The sequence below is a fragment of the Hemitrygon akajei genome, chromosome 29 (genome assembly GCF_048418815.1).
Source record: "Hemitrygon akajei chromosome 29, sHemAka1.3, whole genome shotgun sequence".
Lineage (NCBI taxonomy): Eukaryota > Metazoa > Chordata > Chondrichthyes > Myliobatiformes > Dasyatidae > Hemitrygon > Hemitrygon akajei.
Genome location: NC_133152.1, coordinates 15,256,295 through 15,280,985, shown reverse-complemented (window position 1 = coordinate 15,280,985; position 24,691 = coordinate 15,256,295). Strand labels below are relative to the sequence as shown.

At 43.2% G+C, this 24,691-nt stretch overlaps 1 protein-coding gene across 3 annotated transcripts in view; it reads left to right on the top strand.

The window, feature by feature from the left end:
* LOC140718236 (endothelin-converting enzyme 1-like) overlaps positions 1-24,691 on the top strand; it is a 319,941-nt gene that overhangs the window by 101,704 nt on the left and 193,546 nt on the right. The window contains exon 1 of one of the 3 annotated variants that reach the window (XM_073031725.1): positions 17,063-17,181. The exons of 1 other annotated variant lie outside the window; for it this stretch is intronic. In XM_073031725.1, coding sequence (XP_072887826.1) covers positions 17,152-17,181 — 30 coding nt within the window. In that variant the 5' untranslated portion in view covers positions 17,063-17,151. Of the gene's footprint in view, positions 1-17,062; positions 17,182-17,726; positions 18,070-24,691 lie in introns of those variants that run through there. One more of the 3 variants, XM_073031727.1, reaches the window with a different exon arrangement.

Sequence of the window (24,691 nt, the reverse complement as noted above, 5' to 3'; positions counted from 1 at the left end):
ACACACACACACACACACACACACACACAGACATATATATATATACACATATAATGTAGTTAGGGTATCTAAAACTTTTGCAGAGTATGTTATTCCATGTACCAAATACTGGGCTCATACAAAACTAAGTTCTCTTATTTCTGTTTCCCAACCACCTTCCTATTTTAACCAATATACAAAACTGAATGCACATGCATACAAAATCAGACACTGTCTACACAAACATGTACATGCAAAAAACACACACATGCAAATGTGCTGGGATGTATTAAATTTTGTAAAGTATTAGATGACAGTCTGAACAGCTCCAAGAGACACTTTAACTCTTCGTGAGCTTGCAGCATGCAAGGTATCAAGCTGCCTCGTCAAATTCAAGACTGTAGGTTTGTTAAATGTTTGCCGATAGTGGCTGGAGTCTCTCTGGCCAAAGGCATAATGCTATCAGAATGCTATCTGTTGCTGAACAAGAGTTGTTTGAATGAAAGAAACAATGTCAAGTTAGTGGCATGAGAACAAAAGATCAAATAGTTTGTGTGTCTTGCTATGCTTGTGGACTGAACCCCTATTTATTAAGGCACCTTTCACTCGGTTCTTCGGACTTCACTTAGTCCAGAGGAATTGTAATCAGACCCAGGGTGGTTGCACTCATCAGAAATCAGAGTTTCCCCAATAACAGCTAAAATTAGTTCCCCTGATAGCAGCAACAATCAAGTGGAGACTACAAATCGTGAGCCCTGAATTCTTTGTAATCTACTCCGTAGTATTTAGTGGGTTTTTTTGTGCTATCAATCTTACGACAAGAATTTAGGCTTATGTTACGTTATTGTGCTTGTATGCTAATTGCAATGTTTCCTGGTCAGTCGGATTTGTTTGGATGTTTTGGGTCTTGTCAACCCAGCCCATTGCAGCAAAAACATAAACATACACGCAGACATTCACACATGGACAGTCACTCATAAACACAATCTGACACATACACATAAATTTACACAAGCAGGATCACGTACAAACACACACGTACATAACAACGTCCACATATGCAAGTACCCAGATACCACACCCAGACCTATACACACATTTAGACACATATGCACAAGTGCACATGTGCACACATAAACAGGCACACACACATACAAACATGACACGCACTTAGATGCAGACACATTTAGATCTACAGTACATACACAAACACAAAAGTGCACCATCTTGCCTCCTTGTCCACCGTCACTCAGCACTTTCACCATTAGTGCCCTGCACCCACAATCTTCCCCCTCCATCACTCCTCCTCCCTTCCTCTTCTCTCATTCTCTTCGGTTATGTTTTGTAACTCCAAAACATAAAACTAATTAAAAAATAAAGCATGGAGCCGGGAATAACATGCACAATCGCTTTCTTAGTGAGTTGTCCACATATGACGCGATGGTGTAATGACATATGCCATTCACTTACTTTTACATATAACCCACATTGGACTAGGTAATCAAACAAAGATTAATTAAACAATATATTTACAATATTACTCAAATATTACTGAAATATTAAATACACAACACTCCTCCTGCTTAGCTATAAACCCCAGCACAACACAGAATCTCAACTCATATACTATATAATACAGCTACTACACAGACATCTGCAGCATAGTCAATTTTGAGTTGTCCCATTTAAGCCTAAAGAAGTAATTGCTGTGGAGGTTTTCTTACTCCTGTGGGATAACATCTTTCCTGATGGTGGGTGGGGAGGGGGGGGTTCACTTTGCTTGGCAGGTGAGATTTGTGGCTGTGAAATAATCTCAGGTTCTGAGGCCTCCTCCTTGGTCGTTATATGAGTTGACCCTGGGACTCCAGGAGGTGGTTTTGACAGTTCTGGGCATCTTTCTTCTCTAACAATTGACTCTGTTCTCTGTGTCATCTCCAGATGACATCAGACGCAATCTCCACTGTGTAGGAGAGAGATCCAGTTCTGTCCTTAATCTTTCCAAGTACCCACCTTTGAAGTCCCTTGCCAGGACTGCATGTCCAGGAGAGGAACATCGAACCTCCTGACTTGAAGAGCCCTCAGTTTGTCTCAGCCATTTGTCCTGCATTCTCCTCCTGAGATTAGGTTTGAGGAGATCGAAGTGTGAGCGAAAGGGACATCCCAGAAACAGCATAGCTGGTGAGTTGTTGGTTGGGGAGTACGCTGCATTGCAATATGCAAGGAAGAAATTTGCAAGCTTCTGGTTTAGTGTGCAGTGCATCCTTTAGACTCTGGAGAAACCTTGCTGTCAACCCATGTGTAGCTAGGTGGGACAGTGCAGATGCAATTGTCTTATTCCATTCATTTTCAGTAATGATTGAAACTGTTCAGCAACAAACTGTCATCCTTTGTCACTGACCAAGTGTTCTGGATCACCAATCCTCATGAAGAGGCTTCTCTGCACATGAACAGTGTACAAGGTTTTAGTGGAGGCTATAGGGAACACTTCTGTGGCATCATCTGGTACCTTCCTTAATTTCCTTTCAGTTGACTCTCTTGCAAGATATGTGGCATGCAAATGATGGATGGATCTCCATTCAAATTGTAATTGTCTCAGCCAATCACATCCCCACAATGCTGGCCCTTCTATATGTAACGCATGATGGCTTATTGGTTGTTGTATCTGGCTGTTACAAATGTCATTCCTACAGGAGTTTTATTTTCTCCATTATAAGTTGTTAGTTGGATATTCACAGGCTTCAGTTTAGTATCTTTGAAATGCTGTTCAAATGCATTTTGTGGAATGACTGAAACAGCTGACCCAGTGCCCAATTCCATTACATTAATTTGCAGTCCACATTGGGTATAAGCCATATTTCTTGTCTATTGTTTGTTTTCACACTGTAAATCTGAAAGCTGCTCAGTCCTGTGTCACTCTTATCATAATTAGATCTGTCGTCATCTGTGTACAGTTTAGTGCTTTTTTTGAAACTGTAACTTGACTTCCTGTCTTTACCTCTTCCCTGAACAGTCCAATTAACTCTAGCTATGTATATGTGCCTAAGACATTTACACAGTGTTGTAAGCCCCACTACCTTCTACATTTATGCTGTTATTTTCTGCCATATGGATGACTTCATGTGTATATTATATTTCTCAGCTACCTTTTTTACATAAACAGGCTAACAGCTTCTGGAAACAGAATTCACAGATCCCCACAGTTAATGCTGAGTAACTTCCAACTATTAACAGATCAGCTATTTGATGTGCTAAGTGATAATATCAATCTGGTCTGCAAGCTTCCTTGAACTAAACAACTTAAACACAAAGTCTGGTTTGGAACAAGCCTAATTATATAATGCCATTGTTTTACACTTGCACTCTTGAGAAATCAGCCCATGAGCTGTGAACACAAGGAAATCTGCAGATGCTGGAAATTCAAGCAACACACACAAAATGCTGGTGGAATGCAGCAGGTCAGGCAGCATCTATAGGGAGAAGCACTGTCGACGTTTCAGGCTGAGTCCCTTCATCCTGACGAAGGGTCTTGGCCCAAAACGTCGACAGTGCTTCTCCCTATAGATGCTGCCTGGCCTGCTGCATTCTACCAGCATTTTGTGTGAGTTCCATGAGCTGTGGGCCAGTATCCTGTGTTCTATAGACAGGATATTTGTTTCCAAAGCTGCCCTTTTAACTTCAGACTGATTAGTACATCAAGGACTGAAGACTGACTCCTGTTTATGACAGCAAGCTAAACAAAGAATATTGGTTGGACATTTATCCTACTCAAAAAAAATCTTTGATCTCTAGAGGTTTCAGTTGCTATGTTAGAAAACTGGGTTTGGTTACAAAAAGTGAAAGGCCCCCTGGGCCTGGACAGTGAATATGCATCAGTGGAGAAGCAGTCCAAAAGGAATACTGTACCACCATCTGAATCTTACATCATCTTTAATTGAAAATGCAAGAGAATACTCTGACATCATTGGGTCTAAATTATGGAATTCACTCACCAAGAGATAGCTAGGGAGTACCTCCACAAGAAGGACTCTAGAAGTTCTTCAGCTAAAAGCAACCCACCACCACTTGCCAAGCTGGATGTTTTACTGTGGATGGTTTCAGGATCTTGAGAATTACAGTGTAATACTCAGGAATAAGCCTTTCGTCTGATCGAGTCCATGCTGATCATCAACTACCAATTTACATTAAAGTTACACCAATCTCATTTTATTCTCTCCCTTGTTGGAGCTGCATTCATCCAGACAATTGGAGAGCAGTCTCAACTCAATTCTGGAAAAGCTCTAGGTCATCAGGAAGTGAGTCATTTATCACAATATACACTCAGTGGCCAATTTATTAGGTACCCCTGTACACTTGCTCATACATGCAAATACCTAACAGCAACTCAATATATAAAAACATGTTGATATGACCAAGAGGTTGTCCAGCCCCAATATCATAATGGGGAAGAAATGTGATCTACATGACATTGACCGTGGAATGTTTGTTGGTGCCAGATGGGATGGTTTGAGTATCTCAGAAGCTGCTGATACCCTGGAATTTTCACACACAGCAGTCTCTAGAATTTACAGAGACAGATAAAAACCAGTGAATGACAGTTTGTGGGCAAAATGCCTTGTTAATAAGAGAGGTGAGAGGAGATTGGCCAGACCGGTAAAAGCTGACAGTAACTCAAATAACCACATGTTACAACAGTGGTGTGCAGAAGAGCATCTCTGAGTGCAAAACACATTGTACCTTGAAGTGGATGGGTTACAGCAGCAAAAGACCACAAGCATACAGTCAGTGGCTACTTTATTAGTGGCTACAGCAGGTACCTAATAAAGTGGCCGCTGAGTGTATACGTGGTTGAATCAGTTGACTTTATGATCAAATAGGATATCGACAGTGGGAGATAATGAAAATACAAGGGTGAAGGCGGACAGTGATTCATTTCTCTTTTGTTAGAGGTATCGATTCCTTGACAAAAGTGCTGCTGCCTACATTAAACCATGCATGTATCCTGGTCCTACAGCAGGCTGTGCTGGACTCCATTACACGAGGATTTGCAGATGAGGTCCTGCAGTACTCTTGCAGTAATATTCTGTGACTGAGATGTTTGGTCTCTAACAAAATGAACCATTTCAGTTTTCAGCAAAGAACAAAGTGCTGGAAGAACTCAGCACATCAAGCAGCATCTGTGAAAGCAAAGAATGGTGGACATTTCAGGCTGAGCCCCTACCGGGACATTTCCTTTGTGTTAGTTGTGACTCTTTCCATTGATGTTTATTAACTTCAGTTACTTCAGAGCTCCTTTTGGTCAAATCCAGTCACATGGTGCTTTAAACAGTACTGTTGGTGGGGACAGTCTACCTGGGGGAAGCAACAGTGGCCGCGCCTCCGGCACAGTGTCCGGCCCTGTAGCTCAGAAGGGTAGGGAAAGGAAGAGGAAGGCAGTAGTAATAGGGGACTCGATAGAGGATCAGATAGGCGATTCTGTGGACGCAATCAGGAGACCCGGATGGTAGTTTGCCTCCCTGGTGCCAGGGTCCGAGATGTTTCTGATCGCGTCCAAGATATCTTGAAGTGGGAGGGTGAGGAGCCAGAGGTCTTGGTACATATAGGTACCAATGACATAGGTAGGAAAAGGGAAGAGGTCCTGAAAGGAGAATGTAGGGAGTTAGGAAGGCAGTTGAGAAGAAGGACCTCAAAGGTAGTAATCTCGGGATTACTGCCTGTGCCACGCGACAGTGAGAGTAGGAATGGAATGAGGTGGAGGATAAATGCGTAGCTAACGGATTGGAGCAGGGGGCAGGGATTCAAGTTTCTGGTTCATTGGGACTTCTTTTGGGGCAGGTGTGACCTGTACAAAAAGGACGGGTTACACTTGAATCCTAGGGGGACCAATATCCTGGCAGGAAGGTTTAATAGAGCTGTTAGGTAGGGTTTAAGCTAACTTGGCAGGGGGATGGGAACTGGAATGATGGAGCGGAGGAGAGGGAAAACAGAAATAGATCTAAGGTAGTGAGCAGTAAGGATGTCAGGAAGGACAGGCAGGTGATGGAGCAAATTTGCAGCCATTGGGATGAGTTGCAGTGCAATAAAGTTGCAGTGCAATCAATGCAAAAAGTACCAAATACTGGACTTCAGGTGTTATACTTAAGTGCACACAGCATAAGGAATAAGGTGGATGATCTTGTTGTACAGTTACAGATTGGCAGGTATGATGTTGTGGCCATCACTGAGACGTGGCTAAAGGATGCATGTCTCTGGGAGCTGAACGTCCAAGGATACAGTGTATCGGAAGGATAGGCAGGTAGGTAGAGAGGGTGACGTGGCTTTAATGGTAAGAAATGATATTAAATCATTAGAAAGAGTTGACATAGGATCGGATCTTTATGGGTTGAGCTGAGAAATTGCAAGGGTAAAAGGACCCTGATGGCAGTTATCTACAGGCCTCCAAACAGCTGCAGTGATGTGGACTACAAATTACAACAGGAAATAGAAAAGGCTTGCCAGAAGGGCAGTGTTATGATAATTGTGGGGGATTTTAACATGCGAATGGATTGGGAAAATCAGGTCGGCACTGGATCTCAAGAGAGAGAATTTGTAGAATGTCTAAGGGATGGCTTTTTAGAATAGCTTGTTGTTGAGCCCACTAGGGGATCGACTGTACTAGATTGGGTATTGTGTAATGAACCAGAGGTGATTAGAGAGATTGAGGTGAAGGAACCCTTAGGAGACAGTGATCATAACATGATTGAGTTCACTGTGAAATTTGAGAAAGAGAAGCCGAAATCCGATGTGTCGGTATTTCAGTGGAGTAAAGGAAATTACAGTGGCATGAGAGAGGAACTGGCCAAGGTTGACTGGAAAGGGACACTAGCAGGAAGGATGGCAGAGCAGCAGTGGGTGGAGTTTATGCAAGAAGCGAGGAAGGTGCAAGACAGATATATTCCAAAGAAGAAGAAATTTTCAAATGGAAAAAGGATTCAACCGTGGCGGACAAGCGAAGTCAAAGCCAAAGTAAAAACAAAGCAGAGGGCATAGAAGGAAGCAAAAATTAGTGGGAAGCCAGAGGATTGGGAAGTTTTTAAAAGCTTACAAAAGGAAACTAAGAAGGTCATTAAGAGGGAAAAGATGAACTATGAAAGGAAGCTAGCAAATAATATCAAAGAGGATACTAAAAGCTTTTTCAAGTATATAAAGAGTAAAAGACAGGTGAGAGTAGGTATAGGACCAATAGAAAATGATGCTGGAGAAATTGTAATGGGAGATAAGGAGATGGCGGAGGAACTGAAATAGTACTTTGCATCAGTCTTCACTGAGGAAGACATCAGCAATATACTGGACATTCAAGGGTGTAAGGGAAGAGAAATATGCGCAGTCACAATTATGGCAGAGAAAGTACTCAGGAAACTGAATAGTCTAACGGTAGATAAATCTCCTGGACCAGATGGAATGCACCCTTGTGTTCTGAAGGAAGTAGCAGTGGAGATTGCGGAGGCATTAGCAATGATCTTTCAAAAGTCGGTAGATTCTGGCCTGGTTTTGGAGGACCGGAAGATTGCAAATGTCACTCCGCTATTTAAGAAGGTGCCAAGGAAGCAAAAAGGAAATTATAGACCTGTTAGTTTGACATCAGTGGTTGGGAAGTTGTTGGAGTTGATTGTCAAGGATGAGGTTATGGAATACCTGGAGGCATATGACAAGATAGGCAGAACTCAGCATGGTTTCTTTAAAGGAAAATCCTGCCTGACAAACCTAGTGCAATTTCTTGAGGAAATTACAAGTAGGCTAGACAAGGGAGATGCAGTGGATGTTGTGTATTTGGATTTTCAGAAGGCCTTTGACAAGGTGCCGCACATGAGGCTGCTGAACAAGATAAGAGCCCATGGAATTACGGGAAAGTTACATGCATGGATAAAATGTTGGTTGATTGGCAGGAAACAGAGAGTGGGAATAAAGGGATCCCATTCTGGTTGGCTGCCGGTTACCAGTGGTGTTCCACAGGGGTCCGTGTTGGGGCCACTTATTTTTACGTTGTATATTAACGATTTGGATTATGGAATAGATGGCTTTGTGGCTAAGTTTGCTGATGATACAAATATAGGTGGAGGGGCCAATAGTGCTGAGGAAACAGAGAGTCTGCAGAGAGACTTGGATAGATTGATAGATAGATAGATAGATACTTTATTCATCCCCATGGGGAAATTCAACATTTTTTCCAATGTCCCATACACTTGTTGTAGCAAAAACTCATTACATACAATACTTAACTCAGTAATAATATGATATGCATCTAAATCACTAACTCAAAAAGCATTAATAATAGCTTTAAAAAAAGTTCTTAAGTCCTGGCAGTTGAATTGTAAAGCCTAATGGCATTGGGGAGTATTGACCTCTTCATCCTGTCTGAGGAGCATTGCATCGACAGTAACCTGTCGCTGAAACTGCTTCTCTGTCTCTGGATGGTGCTATGTAGAGGATGTTCAGGGTTTTCCATAATTGACCGTAGCCTACTCAGCGCCCTTCGCTCAGCTACCGATGTTAAACTCTCCAGTACTTTGCCCATGACAGAGCCCGCCTTCCTTATCAGCTTATTAAGACGTGAGGCGTCCTTCTTCTTAATGCTTCCTCCCCAACACGCCACCACAAAGAAGAGGGCGCTCTCAACAACTGACCTATAGAACATCTTCAGCATCTCACTGCAGACATTGAATGACGCCAACCTTCTAAGGAAGTACAGTCGACTCTGTGCGCTGATTGGGGGAATGGGCAAAGAAGTGGCAAATGAATTACAATGTCGGAAAGTATATGGTTATGCACTTAGGCAGAAGAAATAAACGGGCAGACTATTATTTAAATGGGGAGAGAATTCAAAGTTCTGAGGTGCAACAGGACTTGGGAGTCCTCGTGCAGGATACCCTTAAGGTTAACCTCCAGGTTGAGTCGGTGGTGAAGAAAGCGAATGCAATGTTGGCATTCATTTCTAGAGGAATAGAGTATAGGAGCAGGGTTGAGGCTTTATAAGGCACTGGTAAGACCTCACTTGGAATACTGTGTGCAGTTTTGGGCTCCTTATTTAAGAACGGGTGTGCTGACATTGGAGAGGGTTCAGAGAAGGTTCACTAGAATGATTCCGGGAATGAGAGGGTTAACATATGAGGACCATTTAACCGCTCTTGGACTGTACTCCTTGGAGTTTAGAAGAATGAGGGGGGACCTCATAGAAACATTTCAAATGTTGAAAGGCATGGACAGAGTGGATGTGGCAAAGTTGTTTCCCATGGTGGGAGAGTCTAGTATGAGAGGACATAACTTGAGGATTGCTGGGCACCCATTCAGAACAGAGATGCGAAAAAAAATTTTTAGCCAGAGGGTGGTGAAACTATGGAATTCGTTGCCATGGGCGGCAGTGGAGGCCGGGTCATTGGGTGTATTTAAGGCAGAGATTGATAGGTATCTGAGTAGTCAGGGCATCAAAGGTTATGGTGAGAAGGTGGGGGAGTGGGACTAAAGGGGAGATTGGATCAGCTCATGACGAAAAGGCGAAGCAGACTCGATGGGCTGAATGGCCGACTTCTGCTCCTTTGTCTTATGGTCTTATGGTCCAAACACAATAACAGGTACTCAAGCCTCACATATGAAACTCAGCAGTTCTGATCCTGTTTGAACTGAGGCTGTCCTGAGGATTGTAGTTGACCAATGAAGAAATAATTGATCACACTACATTCGTCCTGCCTTTTCCAAGACAAACCAAGGTAACTTTCATTTCATGCTATTGTTGTACTGAATCCATTTGTTAGATCTGGGGCATAATTTCAGCAACTCAATCACTGCTCCATTTATAGATATTTCCCAATATCATGGAGTGAATCCAATTGGCTGAAGCTCTACTTCTGTGGTGAAAAAGACTCAAGGGAGGCAAAAATGATTTATCCCACATTACTGCTGGTTGAAGACAGTTACAAGCACTTCTGCTTCATCTTTTACATTATGTGCTGGACTCCATCCTCTCCTCATCAGTCAGTTATTCCTCCGCCATCATTCATGACATGTCACTGTCGAATTTTAAGATTTTTTAGTTGTGAGTTCATCATACTTCTGCAGTTTCACATGAAGATAACTTTCTATTGTAGCTTTGCAGGATGATGTATCACTTTCAGCACATCTAGTTCTGCAGCTAGCATGCTCTTCATTGCTCTTTGTTGAACCAATACCCTTCTCCTGACTTGATGCCGGTGTTGGAGTGAGTAATATGCCAACCTATGGGGTTGGTGATGGCAGTGGAATACAGTGCTCCATTTTTGATAGCTCTCAGCATCAGTTCAATAGTGAGCTGTGGTATCTTTTCTGAATCTTCCCATTTTGTACTGACAGATGATGGTAGACGTTCTTTGTGTGAATATGGACTTTGTATCCACAGGGAGAATGGTAAACTCTTCTACTAATACTGTCATGGGCAGATACACCTCTGTTAAGGACAAGCTCAAATTAATCGACCTCTCTTACTGGTTATAAGATAAGATGATAAGACCTTAAGACACAGGAGCAGAATTAGGTCATTCAGCCCATCGAGTCTGCTCCACTATTCCATCACTTACTAATCCTAACCATACATCTTTGGAATGAGGGAGCAAATTGGAGACCTGGAGGAAACCTATGCAGCCATGGAGTGAACGTCCAAAATCCTTACAGGCAATGATGGGAATCAAACCCTGATCTTACAGTTGGTCCTGTAAAGGGATTGTGCTAACCACTACATGTGCAGTTCTTTCAAGCCTACTGCAGTCAGAGCTTGGCAGGGCTCAGGCTTCTTTATGAGCGGTGATGTTACTGTGCTACTGCTGGTGATGGATAAGGACACCCATTCTCACTGCTTCTTCCTACTGGTGTTAAAGTTGTATATGTTCTGGCACATCAGCTAAGGCAGGATGCTAAGCAGCAGTAAGTTTCCTTGTCCACTTTTTGACGTACATCTCTCTCTGAATTTTATCAGCAATGCATTCTATTCCAAAATATAGTTAACATTATTTTTTTCCCCTTTCCCTTCTGCTGGCACAGAGAAAGTCCTCTGGTTAAGTTCCTATTTCCTGAAAACTCCAATTCAAATTGCTAAAAAAAAAGTTTGCATTGCTTCATTCAAAAATGTAAAGATTTTTTCTGTTGTCCTGGTTTCCACTCCAATCCCAACTCACAGTAGATTCCCTCACTGCTGTCTTTGAGGTCTCACCCATGTGCAAAATTTTTGGCATGTTCTTGCATTTTACAATCATTCATTGAACTTGCAGTTGCATCAGTCAGTTCCGAGGTCTGAGTTATGAGTTGCACATTCTATCATTGTATTAACAATGCACTAGAATGTCTGAAATTACAGCTGAATTTAGATCTCTCCTTCATAACTCTCTCATAATTAAAACTCAAACAACAATTACCAGGTGTCTAGATAAATGATGTTTGGCTGTGTTTAGTGATACCCCACAGATATCCTTAACATTAGTCAAGAGTTTTGAGATTCAAATTCCATATTGATATGTCAAAGCACATTCCACCAGTACACCACAACAGAGCTGCACCATCATTTTATGGATGAAGTATTAAATCTGGCCCAGTCTGCCCTCCCAGGCCCAATGGCACCAAGTAAAGAAGATCAAAGGCATTTGCCCAAGTGACCTGACTAGGTTTATCCCTAATGTTATGTCATTATTATGTTACTATTCGTGAGATTTTGCCATATATAAATGGACTGCAGCAGCTCCTAAATTACAAAGATAACCTATTTTTGGGAGTACTTCATCGGCTATAAGAAGAGCTGAAATTTTCAGCTGAACTGGTGCAAAATTAAATCTAATCAGAGCACAGTGTCTTTTTAAGCACAGCATTCTCTGAGTGCAGCACTCGTGGAGAGAGTAAGGAAATGTTTTTAATTTTACTCTGAAACTTTATTTATTTAGTTTAGTTCATGGCTAAATTCTCTTAACCATTTAGTTTTAAACTGCAGTTGTGTGAAATGGTAAACAAGCAACTATTAGTCTTCCAGGTGATTGGTTAACCAGCTGGAACTGGTTAATTGAATCAGGTTACCTGGGAAACTGTCTCTGTGCTGCCATCTGAAAGCTGTATGTGTGTGTGCGCTTAGCACAGCATTCCGCGAGTGTCATGATCACTGGTTGTGGACCTTGCTCAGTAAGGGGCTTCAGTGGATGTGACAGAATTAAATAATTCGATTATGCTAAATAAATATTTTAAGACAGATGTGGACAGATGATGTGTGTGATTGTGGTATATGGGACTTGATGGAAAACAGGGTATTTTCCAGACAGAGCAAGATTTAATTGAGTTTTTGCAGTTTCAGGAACTTCAGCTTAGAGTTGATGAGGCAGAGTCAGAAATTTTAAACACTGAAATGTGAGCGTGAGAGAAGCACTTTTGTGTGTGTGTGTGTGTGTGTATTGAATACTATTTATTATAAATTACTATAAATTGCACATTGCACATTCAGATGGAGATGTAACATAAAGATCTTTACTCCTCATGTATATGAAGGATGTAATTAATAAAGTCAATTCTATTCAATTCAATACTTCAGGACACAGTCACATTCTTTATTCTAAATGTTTTTGGATTACGCTGTCGAAAGAGACAAGCTATGTGTGGCAACAAATGACAGAGGAAGGGGTAGTGTTGCACGAGTCTCAGCCTTCGCCAATGTCCAAAATGTATGAGGGGTTTGCAACCTGTGTGGACAAGAGCAGAGACTGCAGGGGAAGAAAGGAAACCAATCACAGTGCTGTGGTATATGAGCATTCAAGAGTGAAAAGAAATGTCATAGTTATAGGAACAGAATAGTTGGGGGAGAAATATCCTTCAGTGGAGTATGAGTCCCTGATGTTGTATTTTCTAACAGGTGCCAGGATTAAGGACATCACCTCAGGGTTGGAGAAAATGGAATAAAAAAGAAAAGGTCCATTTGTTATGGTCTATGTATGTAGGAATCAATAACCTAAATTGGACAAAGAAAATGTTGTGCAATCTGGGCAACATCTGGTGAATCTTCTCTGCACATTCTTCATCAATGGTTGGGAGAAATGGATTTGATTTTGGGAGCCTTTGGCACAAGACCTAAGCAAAGTGGAAACGATTTTGTTGGGAAGAGTTTCAAAGGAACCTGGGTGGGACCAGTGTCCCAATGAATCATTAAACGTGGAATATAGATGAAGCTTTGAACTAAATAGCTAGGAAGAGTTCCAACCACAGAGAGCTTACACAGATACACTCAGTGGCCACTTTATTAGGCTCATCTGTACATCTGCTCGTTAATGCAAATATCTAATCAGCCAATCATGTGGCAGCAACTCAATGTATAAAAGCATGCAGAGATGGTGAAGAGGTTCAATTCTCTTCAAACCAAACATCAGAATGGGAAAGAAAAGTGATCTAAGTGACTTTAACCGTGAAATAATTCAATAGAGTCTCTGAAGTTTACAGAGAATTTTATTTATTTATTAATTTACAGGATGTGGCTGTCACCGGCTAAGCCAGCATTTATTGCCCATCCCTAGTTGCCCTCGAGAAGGTGGTGACGAACTGCCTTCTTGAACCGCTGCAGTCCCTGAGGTGTAGGTACACCCATGGTGCTGTTACGGAGGGAATTTCTTGATTTTGACCCAGCAAAAATGAAGGAATGGCAGTGATATGTTTCCAAGTCAGGATGGTGTGTGACTTGGAGGGGGATTTCTAAGTGGTAGTGTTCACAGGTATCTGCTGTTGTCGTCCTTCGAGAATCTAGTTGGTAGTGGTCATGGGTCTGAAAGATAATGGAATGATGCAAAAAAACAGAAAAAAAACATCCAGTGAGTGGCAATTCTCAGAGTGAAATGCCTTGCTAATGTGAGAGGCCAGAGGAGAATGGCCAGACTGGTTTAAGCTGACAGGAAGGTGATAATGACTCAAGTAACCATGCATTACAACAGCGGTGTGCAGAAGAGCATCTCTGAATGCACAACACATCGAACCTTAAAGTGAATGGACTGAAGCAGCAGAAGACTACAAACATACAGCCAGTGGCCACTTTATTAGGTACAGGAGGTACCAAATAAGGTGGCCAGTAAGTGTGTAAAAGAAAGGACAAAGTGAGGGTGCAAATTAACAAAATGGTTATTAATAATCAGAATGCATTAGGAGGGCAGAGCATACAGATTTTGGAAGATGCCTCCAATTATAGTCAAAGCAGGCAGAAATGGTCAAAACTGAAAGCTCTTTATTTGAAATCATGCTGTTCATAATAGCACACTAGGAGTTAAATGGATACAATGTCATTCCTATTACAGAGACGTAGTCACAAGATTGTCAAGTCTGAGAATTATCCATCCCAGGGAAGAGAGAAATAAAGGGGAAAAGGAATGTGAATAGAACTGATACTGAAGAAAGGGATAAAGAAAATAGAGAGGAGGGATCTTAGCTCAGAAAATGCAGTTCAATCAGTTTGGGTGGAGCAGAGAAACAGCAAGAAGAGCAGTCATTGGTAAGAGTTTTATATAAGACCCCAACCAGTGACGGTAATTCAGGGAAGTCATATATTAGGGATGTATGTGACAGTGGTAATACAATAATCATGTAGGATTGTAATCTACATATACTCTTGTCAAGCCAATCATAAGTGAGAATTTTGCAGAATGAATTTGTGGTGTGCATTAGTGATATTTTTGTAGAAATATATCTTATCAAACCAATAAGGGAAAAGGTATATTTTGATTTATTATTGTGGAGTGAGAATGGATGATCTGGTAGTTAGGACGCCCTTCAGGAATAGCAATCATAATATGACGGCTTATATAAAAATTGTAAGTGATCTAGTTCAGTCTGAAACTAGGGTCTCAATTTTGTAAAAAGCTACTGTAAGGACATGAAGCTTACATTAACAGTGATAGATTGGGAAACCACATTAAAAGGTATGAGGGTAAATATTTGAAGAATTAATACCTGGTTTACAAGTTAGAGATACCATTAGATGTGGAAAAGTCATACAATATTTCCAACTAAAACAGTAAACCTGAGAAATGGAATATTTCAGAATTCATCAAAGAGGGTGTAGCCATTATTAAGGAGATGGAAAGGTGAGTAGGAGGCATAGAAACAAAGTGTGAGGGTTTCTGCAGATGCGTTTAAATAAAAAGATCAACTAAAATTAACCTGCGTCCTTCACTGATTGAAACAGGAGGAATTACATTAGAAATAAGGAAATGGCTGAGAAATTAAATAAGCATTTTGTCGGTCTTCATGCTAGAAGACACAGAGAACTGGAAGTAAAATCAGTCTATAGGTCTAGACTGAATGAGGAGATGAAAGAAATGGCATTGATTAAAAATAGTATTGGATGAGTTACTGGGATTTGAAAAACTGACACATCTCAGAACGTTCACCGTTTCTTTCCTTTCATTTATCTGCCCATCACCCAATCTGCCCTTTCCCTATCATTCCTATCTGCTCTCCTCACTTGGTTTCATGTCCACAGCCCATTGTCACCTCCACCTGTCACCTCACAGCTTCTGTCATTCAATGCACTCTCCTCTTCTCACCTGGACCCACCTATCACCTGCCAGCTTTCACTCCACCCCTTCCTTCCACCTTTGAAGCTGACGAGCTCCCCCTTTGCATTTCAGTCCTGATAAAGGGTCTCTGCCCGAGATGACAATTGTCCATTTCCCTCCACTGATTCTGCTTGAATTCTTCTGGCATCTTGTGTGCCTATCTATACTCCAGCATCTGCAGACTCCTATATCTTCTGAGACTCTGAGGTTGAAAGACTTGGTGTGCTGGGGGAGCAGCTCACAAGTGGAGGAACTCAGTGGGTCAGGCAGTATCTGTGGAAGGAAATGAACAGTCGACATTTCAAGTCAGAATCAGAATCAGGTTTATATCGCGCAAACACGAGGAAATCTGCAGATGCTGGAAATTCAAACAACAACACACACAAAATGCTGGTGGAACACAGCAGGCCAGGCAGCATCTATAAGGAGAAGCACTGTTGACATTTCGGGCCGAGACCCTTCGTCAGGACTAACTGAAAGGAAAGATAGTAAGAGATTTGAAAGTAGTGGGGGGAGGGGGAAATGCAAAATGACAGGAGAAGACCGGAGGGGGTGGGATGAAGCTAAGAGCTGGAAAAGTGATTGGCGAATGTGATACAGAGCTGGAGAAGGGACGGGAGGCCTCTGGAGAAAGAAAGGGGGAGGGGGAGAGGAGAACAGAGTGAGATGGAGGGAGATGGAGAACAGGAAGAGTGATGGGCAGAGAGGGAGAAAAAAACAACTAAATATTGTCAGGCATGGGATAAGAAAGGGAGGAGGGGCATTAACAGAAGTTAGAGAAGTCAGTGTTCAATGTTAGAGAAGTCACTTTCGCCAATCCACCTTTCCAGTTCTTAGCTTCATCCCACCCCCTCCGGTCTTCTCCTATCATTTTGCATTTCCCCCTCCCCCCACTACTTTCAAATCTCTTTCCTTTCAGTTAGTTCTGACGAAGGGTCTCGGCCCGAAACGTTGACAGCGCTTCTCCTTATAGATGCTGCCTGGCCTGCTGTGTTCCACCAGCATTTTGTGTGTGGTGTTCAAGTTTATATCACCGGCATGTGTCATGAAATTTGTTAACTTAACAGCAGCAGCTGAGACCCTTCATCAGGATTGGAGGGGTTCCCAACCCTTTTTTTTGTGACATGTCTTACCGAGCGGTCAGTGCACCCTAGGTTGGGAACCCCGGTCCTCGGGGCCTTGATGTTTTTTGTGAAAGGACCACTGAAAGTTGCCAAGCAAGTGTAGAAAAATCATTAAAACTGAACTGTCTTTAAGGACATTTAAAATTCAACCTTCTCAGCAACCTTGACATAGGTGATACATGCTTTAATCACTTAACTGAAGTCGACTTTCCTAAATTAAGATATTTTCAGTGCATTGTAAATGCAAATTCGTTAAACTAAGCCCACGCTCCAGCACCCAGGGAGTTAACCCAGGCCCCGCCCCCCAAAGGGGATTGGCGGATTCAGCACGGCCGCCCAGCTGGCCGAGCTCCTTTATTTGGTTGAGCCCATCAATCAACGAGGGAGAGCTGTCAATCAGAGCTATTGGATGCTGCCTTGTCTTGTGTAACGGCGCGCAAGGCCAGGATAGGCGGTGAGGTGGGAGCTTGGGAGATCGAATGTGGAGTCCCGCCGAGGCACTAACAATGGTAGGAAGGGGCGTTCGGTCCTTGGCTTGGGTCTGAAAGCGTGCAGTTTGCGGAAACCGTGTTCATTGCCTTCGGGAAATGTCTTCTCGTCAGTCTGTAGAGAGCGTAACGAAAGTGTTCTCGGGGACGCTTTATTTCCCTGAGAACGTTGATCCATTCACTTAGTAAGGGGAAACTGGCTGCGTTTCACCGTGTTCGCGTTAGACTGTTTAACTATCCACTTCAAGTTCCGGGAGAGCTAGGTTAGGACTCTGGCAACTGTAAACTGACAAACCTTACTTGTCTGAAATCTGACCCGGGCTCGTTGCATTTCCCCGACCTACTCGTTGCCATTTTCAGGGTATAGTAATTGCCTAGAGAGTGTGGGTAAATAACGTGACGGCTCCCAGATGTGAACCGTGTAAGCGTGCACAGATGTGCGCAGCCGAGCTGTAAGCCAGTTGCACAAGTACTTCAGAAGAGTGCTGGTTACCTGCCTACCGTTACCCAGGGCGACGTGTTTGTGTTTCGACCGTATACGTTACTTCTGCTCAAGTAAATGCATCTTAGTGGTGACGGGAGGATGTAGTTCGCGGGATGGATCGTAGTCTCTGCAGCTGGAGAAGGGCTCTGTTGTCTGCCCGGTGTTAGGGTTACGGGCGATGTGTAGAGGGAGGAGGGAGATGCGATTGATTCCCACAGGTGGGATGGGTTCTGCAGAAAGAACGTAAACAACTAGAATCCAAACTAAGTATCGGAACTGCACCAGTGCACTGGTGAGAAGAGAAATTCTACAACGGAACAACTGATCATCCCACCCTTCTTATCTCCTGATCCTCTGTGAATGGCGTGTGGTTTATTACGGGAGTGAGCACTTCCCGGGATGAACCCATCATCAGCGATTTTCTGGCAAGTAGCCGTTTCTATTCCCTTGTCAGACACAGCGTACAAGAGTTCTCAGTCCTACAGGAATCTGCCTAATCTTTGCTACTTTTAGATGAGGGCGAGTCACATTTAAAAGGCATAGCAGTTAATTTCTGAGGTTCTAAATTGGGTCACAGTCCTCGGGTTGCGGGTAAAGGCGAGAGTTTCAGTTCACATTTATTAAACAGACAAATCATTCCAACCCGGGGCTTTGGTTCCATAGCAACTTTTTCTTGAAAGGTGGTAATGAATATTACTGCTTTGTACTGGCTCTTTACAGGTTTGGTTCTTTGATTAGTCGGTAAGTTGATCCTTGAGAGCAATGCACGCTGACTGAGCGCTGCCTTCCGCTGTGCAAAACAACAGCCCGAGTACACATCGCTGAGGTGTTTTTTTGGGAAATACATTTTCGTAGATCACGTAGTTGCTGTAGGAAATGATCTCTCTCTTGGAGATGGTCCTGTGTGGTTTTATGACCTTTGTTCGTGGGATGAGAGGAACATTGAATGGGGAGAGTTCAGACTGGGTTTGATAGATGTTAAACTGAGCAGATGCTGGGGCGGCTTCCTGTAGTCGGAAAGTTGAAAGTCGTAGGTCAGATGGGAGGCTCATTTTGAATCTAGATGAGCAACAGTGTTTTTGGACGGGGTTACAACTGTAAGCTGGGGAATCGCAGCGACTATTAAGTCACTATCGCAAGAGATTCTGCAGATGCTCGAAATCCAGAACAACAACACACACACAGACACACACGCTGGAGGAACTCAGCAGGTCAGGCAGCATCATGGAAGTGAACAAACAGTCGACGTTTCGGTCTGAGACGCTTCTTCTGGACTGGAAATGAAGGGAGAAGATGCCAGAATAAAAAGGTGGGGTGTGAGGGAAGGAGGACTAGCTAGAAGGTGATAGGTGAAGCCAGGTGAATGGAAAAGGTAAATCTGATAGGTGAGGAGAGTGGACCATGAGAGAAAGGGAAGGAGGGGTACCAGGGGGAGGTGATAGGCAGGTGAGAAGAGGCAAGAGGCCAGAGTGAGGAAAAGAAGGGGGAAGGAGGTGGAAAATTATTACCAGAAGGAGAAATCAGTGTTTGTGTTGTCAAGTTGGAAGCAACCTAGATGGGATATGAGGTGTGGTTCCTCCACCCTCATTGTTGCACAGGAGGAGGCCATAGACTGGCATGTTGGAAAGGAAATCGAGATAGGAATTAGGTGTGGTTGGCCACTGGGAAATTTGCTTGGATCGATGTAGAATGGTGGTATCCGTAGCTGGAGTGACCAGAGGAATTGGCAATGACTTTTTAAGACAGTGTAAGCCTGTGGTGTGGGATGATCTATCACTGCTACTTCTCCCACTGTGTTCATAATGCATAGCAAATCTCAACTTTCTGCGGAAATCTGAGTACAAAATTGTACTTACTGCATTTTTTTTTTGAAATTACAGAATTTATTTAAGAGCACTTTGCAATGCTCTGAAGTTGTAAGAGATACTGTGCAACTATAGTCGCTCTTGATTTTAATCCTCATGGAAACAGCTGCATCTATAACTTGTACCAGCTGTTGGCAAATTGAGCATGCAGAGCTGGAGGTGTTCTGGGAAGTGGTGTACAAAGCTAATGACCATGGGAAGATGATGAAGCTGTTACAAATCTGTTTGAGATCATTGACCAGTCCGCCACTAAACCAAACTCTCAAAGCTGCTCAGGGTCTGGGTGAGATTTGTTTATTGGTCCCCAGACACAAGCAGTACTGAATGCTGTGCCCATTGGCTGTGCTTATTCTCCAGAGGGAGAGAGAGGCTGACTGACCAGTTGGCATAGTTTTGCTCTGATCTGTCCTCTCCATCATCATTGTGAGTCCCCCATCATCAACTTCATTGTGGTCTCCTGACTGGTGGTAGAAAGACAAAGAGGATACTGGATGGATGGGTGGGATCCTTAACAATACCAAAGGCCCTGAGTATGTAGCGCTCCTGAAAAATGTCCCCAGTGGGCGGTAGGGAGACTCCTATGATCCTTTCAGCCATTCTCACAGTCCTTTGTAGGGGCTTCTGGTCCAATGCTCGACTGTTCTCATACCAAATGGAGATGCAATTTGTCAGGATGCTGTTAATGACTTTCCCACTACAGATGTCATACTCCCCAGCCTGTAACTCTCTGGTTTATTCTTAGAGCTTTTCCTCAACAATGAAACAACATTAGGTCTCCTCCAATCCTGCACCACCTCACCCGCTCTGCTAGAGCCCCTACAATTTCTACACCAGGCTTCCACAGGGTCTGAGGGAACACTTTGTCAGGCCCTGGGGATTTATCCTCCCTTATTTTCCTCAAGACAGCAAACACCTCCTCCTGTAACTTGTGTGGGGTTCATGACCTCGCTGCTGCATTGCCTCACTACTTTTCTCTGCCTGTGCTTGTCTCATGAGTAAATGCTGATGCAAAGCTCCATTTAAAATCTCCCCCATCTCCTTTGGTTCCAAGTATCGATTACCATTGATCTTCCAGAGGACCAATTTTGTCCCTTGCTATCCTTTTGCTCTTAATTCACCTTGTATGCTAGAGGAACCTCATGTGTTTTAGCCCTCCTGAATTCCTGAAGTCTTCTCTTGCATTTCTTATACTCCTCAAGTACCTCATTTTTTTGTGATTTCCCATACCTTCGATGCACCTCCCTCCTTTTGTATTAACCAGGGTCTCAATATCTCTCGGAAACCAAGAAACTTGTTATCTTTGCCTTTTACTCTGTCAGGAACATACAAACGCTGCATTCTCAAAATTTCACTTTTGAAGGCCACCCACCTATCGGGTACTCTAGTCTTTGTATGTAATCCATTCAGGGTAAGTGTTTCATTTATCCAGATTATATTGTATCAGCCTTTTGACATCTTCCTCACAATGTCATCCAATTAGATAGATAGATAGATAGATACTTTATTCATCCCCATGGGGAAATTCAACATTTTTTTTCCAATGTCCCATACACTTATTGTAGCAAAATTAATTACATCCAATACTTAACTCAGTAAAAATATGATATGCATCTAAATCACTCTCTCAAAAAGCATTAATAATAGCTTTTAAAAAGTTCTTAAGTAGTTTACTTAAATACATTGAGTACTTTAACATATCTTACTCCTGGCGGTTGAATTGTAAAGCCGAATGGCATTGGGGAGTATTGATCTCTTCATCCTGTCTGAGGAGCATTGCATCAATAGCAACCTGTCGCTGAAACTGCTTCTCTGTCTCTGGATGGTGCTACGTAGAGGATGTTCAGGGTTTTCCATAATTGACCGTAGCCTACTCAGCGCCCTTCGCTCTGCTACCGATGTTATACTCTCCAGTACTTTGCCCACGACAGAGCCCGCCTTCCTTACCAGCTTATTAAGACGTGAGGCATCCCTCTTCTTAATGCTGCCTCCCCAACACGCCACCACAAAGAAGAGGGCGCTCTCCACAACTGACCTATAGAACATCTTCAGCATCTCACTACAGACATTGAATGACGCCAACCTTCTTAGGAAGTACATTTGACTCTGTGCCTTCCTGCACAAGGCATCTGTGTTGGCAGTCCAGTCAAGCTTCTCGTCTAACTGTACTCCCAGATACTTGTAGGTCTTAACCTGCTCCACACGTTCTCCATTAATGATCACTGGCTCCATATGGGGCCTAGATCTCCTAAAGTCCACCACCATCTCCTTGGTCTTGGTGATATTGAGACGCAGGTAGTTTGAGTTGCACCATATCACAAAGTCCTGTATCAGTTTCCTATACTCCTCCTCCTGTCCATTCCTGACACACCCCACTATGGCCGTGTCATCAGCGAACTTCTGCACATGGCAGGACTCTGAGTTATATTGGAAGTCTGATGTGTACAGGGTGAACAGGACTGGAGAGAGTACGGTTCCCTGCGGCGCCCCTGTGCTGCTGACCACCGTGTCAGACCTACAGTCTCCCAACCGCACATACTGAGGTCTATCTGTCAAGTAGTCCACTATCCAATCCACCATGTGAGAGTCTACTCCCATCTCCGTTAGTTTGTGCCTTAAGATCTTGGGCTGGATGGTGTTAAAGGCACTAGAGAAGTCAAGGAATGTAATCCTCACAGCACAACTGACCCCCTCTAGGTGAGAGAGTGATTTGTGCAGCAAATACGTGATAGCATCCTCCACTCCCACCTTCTCCTTATATGCAAACTGAAGAGGATCCTGGGCGTGCCTGGTTTGTGGCCTCAGATTCTGTATTATCAGCCGCTCCATGGTCTTCATCACATGCGACGTCAAGGCAACAGGTCTGAAGTCATTCAACTCCTTTGGTTGTGGTTTCTTCGGTACCGGGACAATACAGGATGTCTTCCACTGTCTGGGTACTCTTCTCTGCTCCAGGCTCATGTTGAAGATGCGCTGTAGTGGTTCTCCCAGCTCAGTAGCACAGGCCCTCAGTAATCGTGGGGAAACTCCATCCGGTCCAGCCGCCTTGCTGGTACAGATCTTCCTCAGTTGACCTTCCACCTGTGCAGCCGTAATACTGGGCTTGGGCAAGGTCTCCTGTGAGTGGCTATTTTCCTGTGAGGGAAGTAAGCCTGGTGTGGATTTCTGCGGTGAGGATGAGATTGAGCTGTCGAACCTGTTGAAGAAGTTGTTCAGCTGGTTCGCTTTCTCCATATCTCCACTTATGTTCGCCCTCCGCTTTGCACCGCATCCGGTGATGATCTTCATCCCATCCCACACCTCCTTCATGCTTTTTTTCTGCAGCTTTAGTTCTAGCTTCCTCCTATACTGCTCCTTTGCCCCCCTCATCTGTACTCTGAGTTCCTTCTGAACTCTTTTAAGCTCCAACCGATCACCATCTTTAAAGGCCCTCTTCTTCTGGTTTAGGAGGCCTTTGATGTGACTAGTGATCCAGGGCTTATTATTGGGATAGCAGCGAACAGTTCTAACAGGGACAACTGCATCCACACAAAAGTTAATATAGTCCGTTGTGCATTCAGTGACCTCCTCAACGCCCCCACAGAGCCCCCCTTGCAGTACATCCCAGTTAGTAGTACCGAAGCAGTCTCTCAGGGCCTGTTCAGCTTCAGGAGTCCACTTCCTAAAAGAGCGTGTGGTAGTGGGATGCCTCATCACAATTGATTTATATCTGGGCTGTAACAAAACCAGGTTGTGATCAGCTTTCCCCAATGAAGGCAGTGGGGATGCACTATATGCCTCCTCTACGTTTGCATACAGTAGGTCAATAGTCCTATTACCCCTGGTGTAGCAATCCACGTACTGGGAGAAAGCAGGTAGTGTCTTGTCCAAAGTCACATGGTTGAAGTCCCTTGTAATTATCACCAGTGCCTCAGGGTGCTGTGTCTGCAGCCTAGCAACAGCGGAGCTGATGACGTCACACGCTACCGTTGCGTCGGCACGCGGCGGGACATACACATTCACAACAATGACGCTTGCGTCCTAGGAACTTAGAAACTTTTTATTCTGCTGCCCAATCCAAATCTCTGATACATATTGTGTAAAGGGCCTAGAGTCTGCCTGCCATCCACTTATTCTGTTTCCTATTTGTTAATCAGTTTTCTGTCTCTGAGGTACATTGAACCAATCCCAAATGCTTTAATTTTGAGCAATAATCTCATGTGGAATTTTATCAAAGGCCTTCTGAAAATCCAAACATGGCACATCCAAAAGAAAATCTGCGGTTGCTGGAAATCCAAGCAACACACACAAAATGCTGGAGGAACTCAGCGGGCCAGGCAGTATCTATGGAAATACGCAAAAATGCATGTCTCTGCTCCCTAAGAAGAACACGGGCAACAGGCTCATGGAATCCCACTAGTTGAGAATTCACCTCTAGGTCACACACAATCATTAGCTGTCATTCCCATTAATTTCTCTAAAGCTACTGATTTACTAATACTAAATTTCTTTGTTTTTTATTAGACTCTTGCACCGCCTAGCATTTCTGGGAAGTCCTCTTCCATGATGATAGAAGAAAAGAATTTGCTTGACTCTTTCATCATTTCTTTGGTTCTCCATTATAAATTCTCTCGTTTCTGACATCAGATCTTTTTCTTTTTACAATCCGCAGAAGCTCATATTAGCTACTTTTATATTCCTGCTGCAAGTTTATTCTCGCACTCCAATTTTGGTCACTTAATTAATTTCCTGGAGCTTTCCTTAGGCAGAGATTTTAAACTGCTTGCATTTTGTTTTCTGATAACTTTATAGAACTCCTGCTTGGCCACAGTGCAGTCTTTGTCTTGTAATTGGGTAGCTTTTCCTTTTACGTTTTCATTTATTTCCTAAATGTTGGTAATTGCCTAAGTGCCATCATGTCTTTCAGTGAGGTTCCCAAATCTATCATAGACAGCTCTTTCCTCCTTCCTTTATAGTTTTTAATTCAATTTAGATACCTAGTTTGAGTGAAAATATTTCATTTTCTGTTCTCAGTGAAGAATTCTATAATGTTATGATCACTCTACCTTGAAGGACCATCTACCTGTTGTTCTTGTCTTAGGGGGCTGAGCTATGTATTCTTGTGTATTTCGTAACCATAGAAGTAGTGGTTGAACTTGCATCATCTTCCAAATTTCTCCAACAATATTAACTAACATCTCATTAA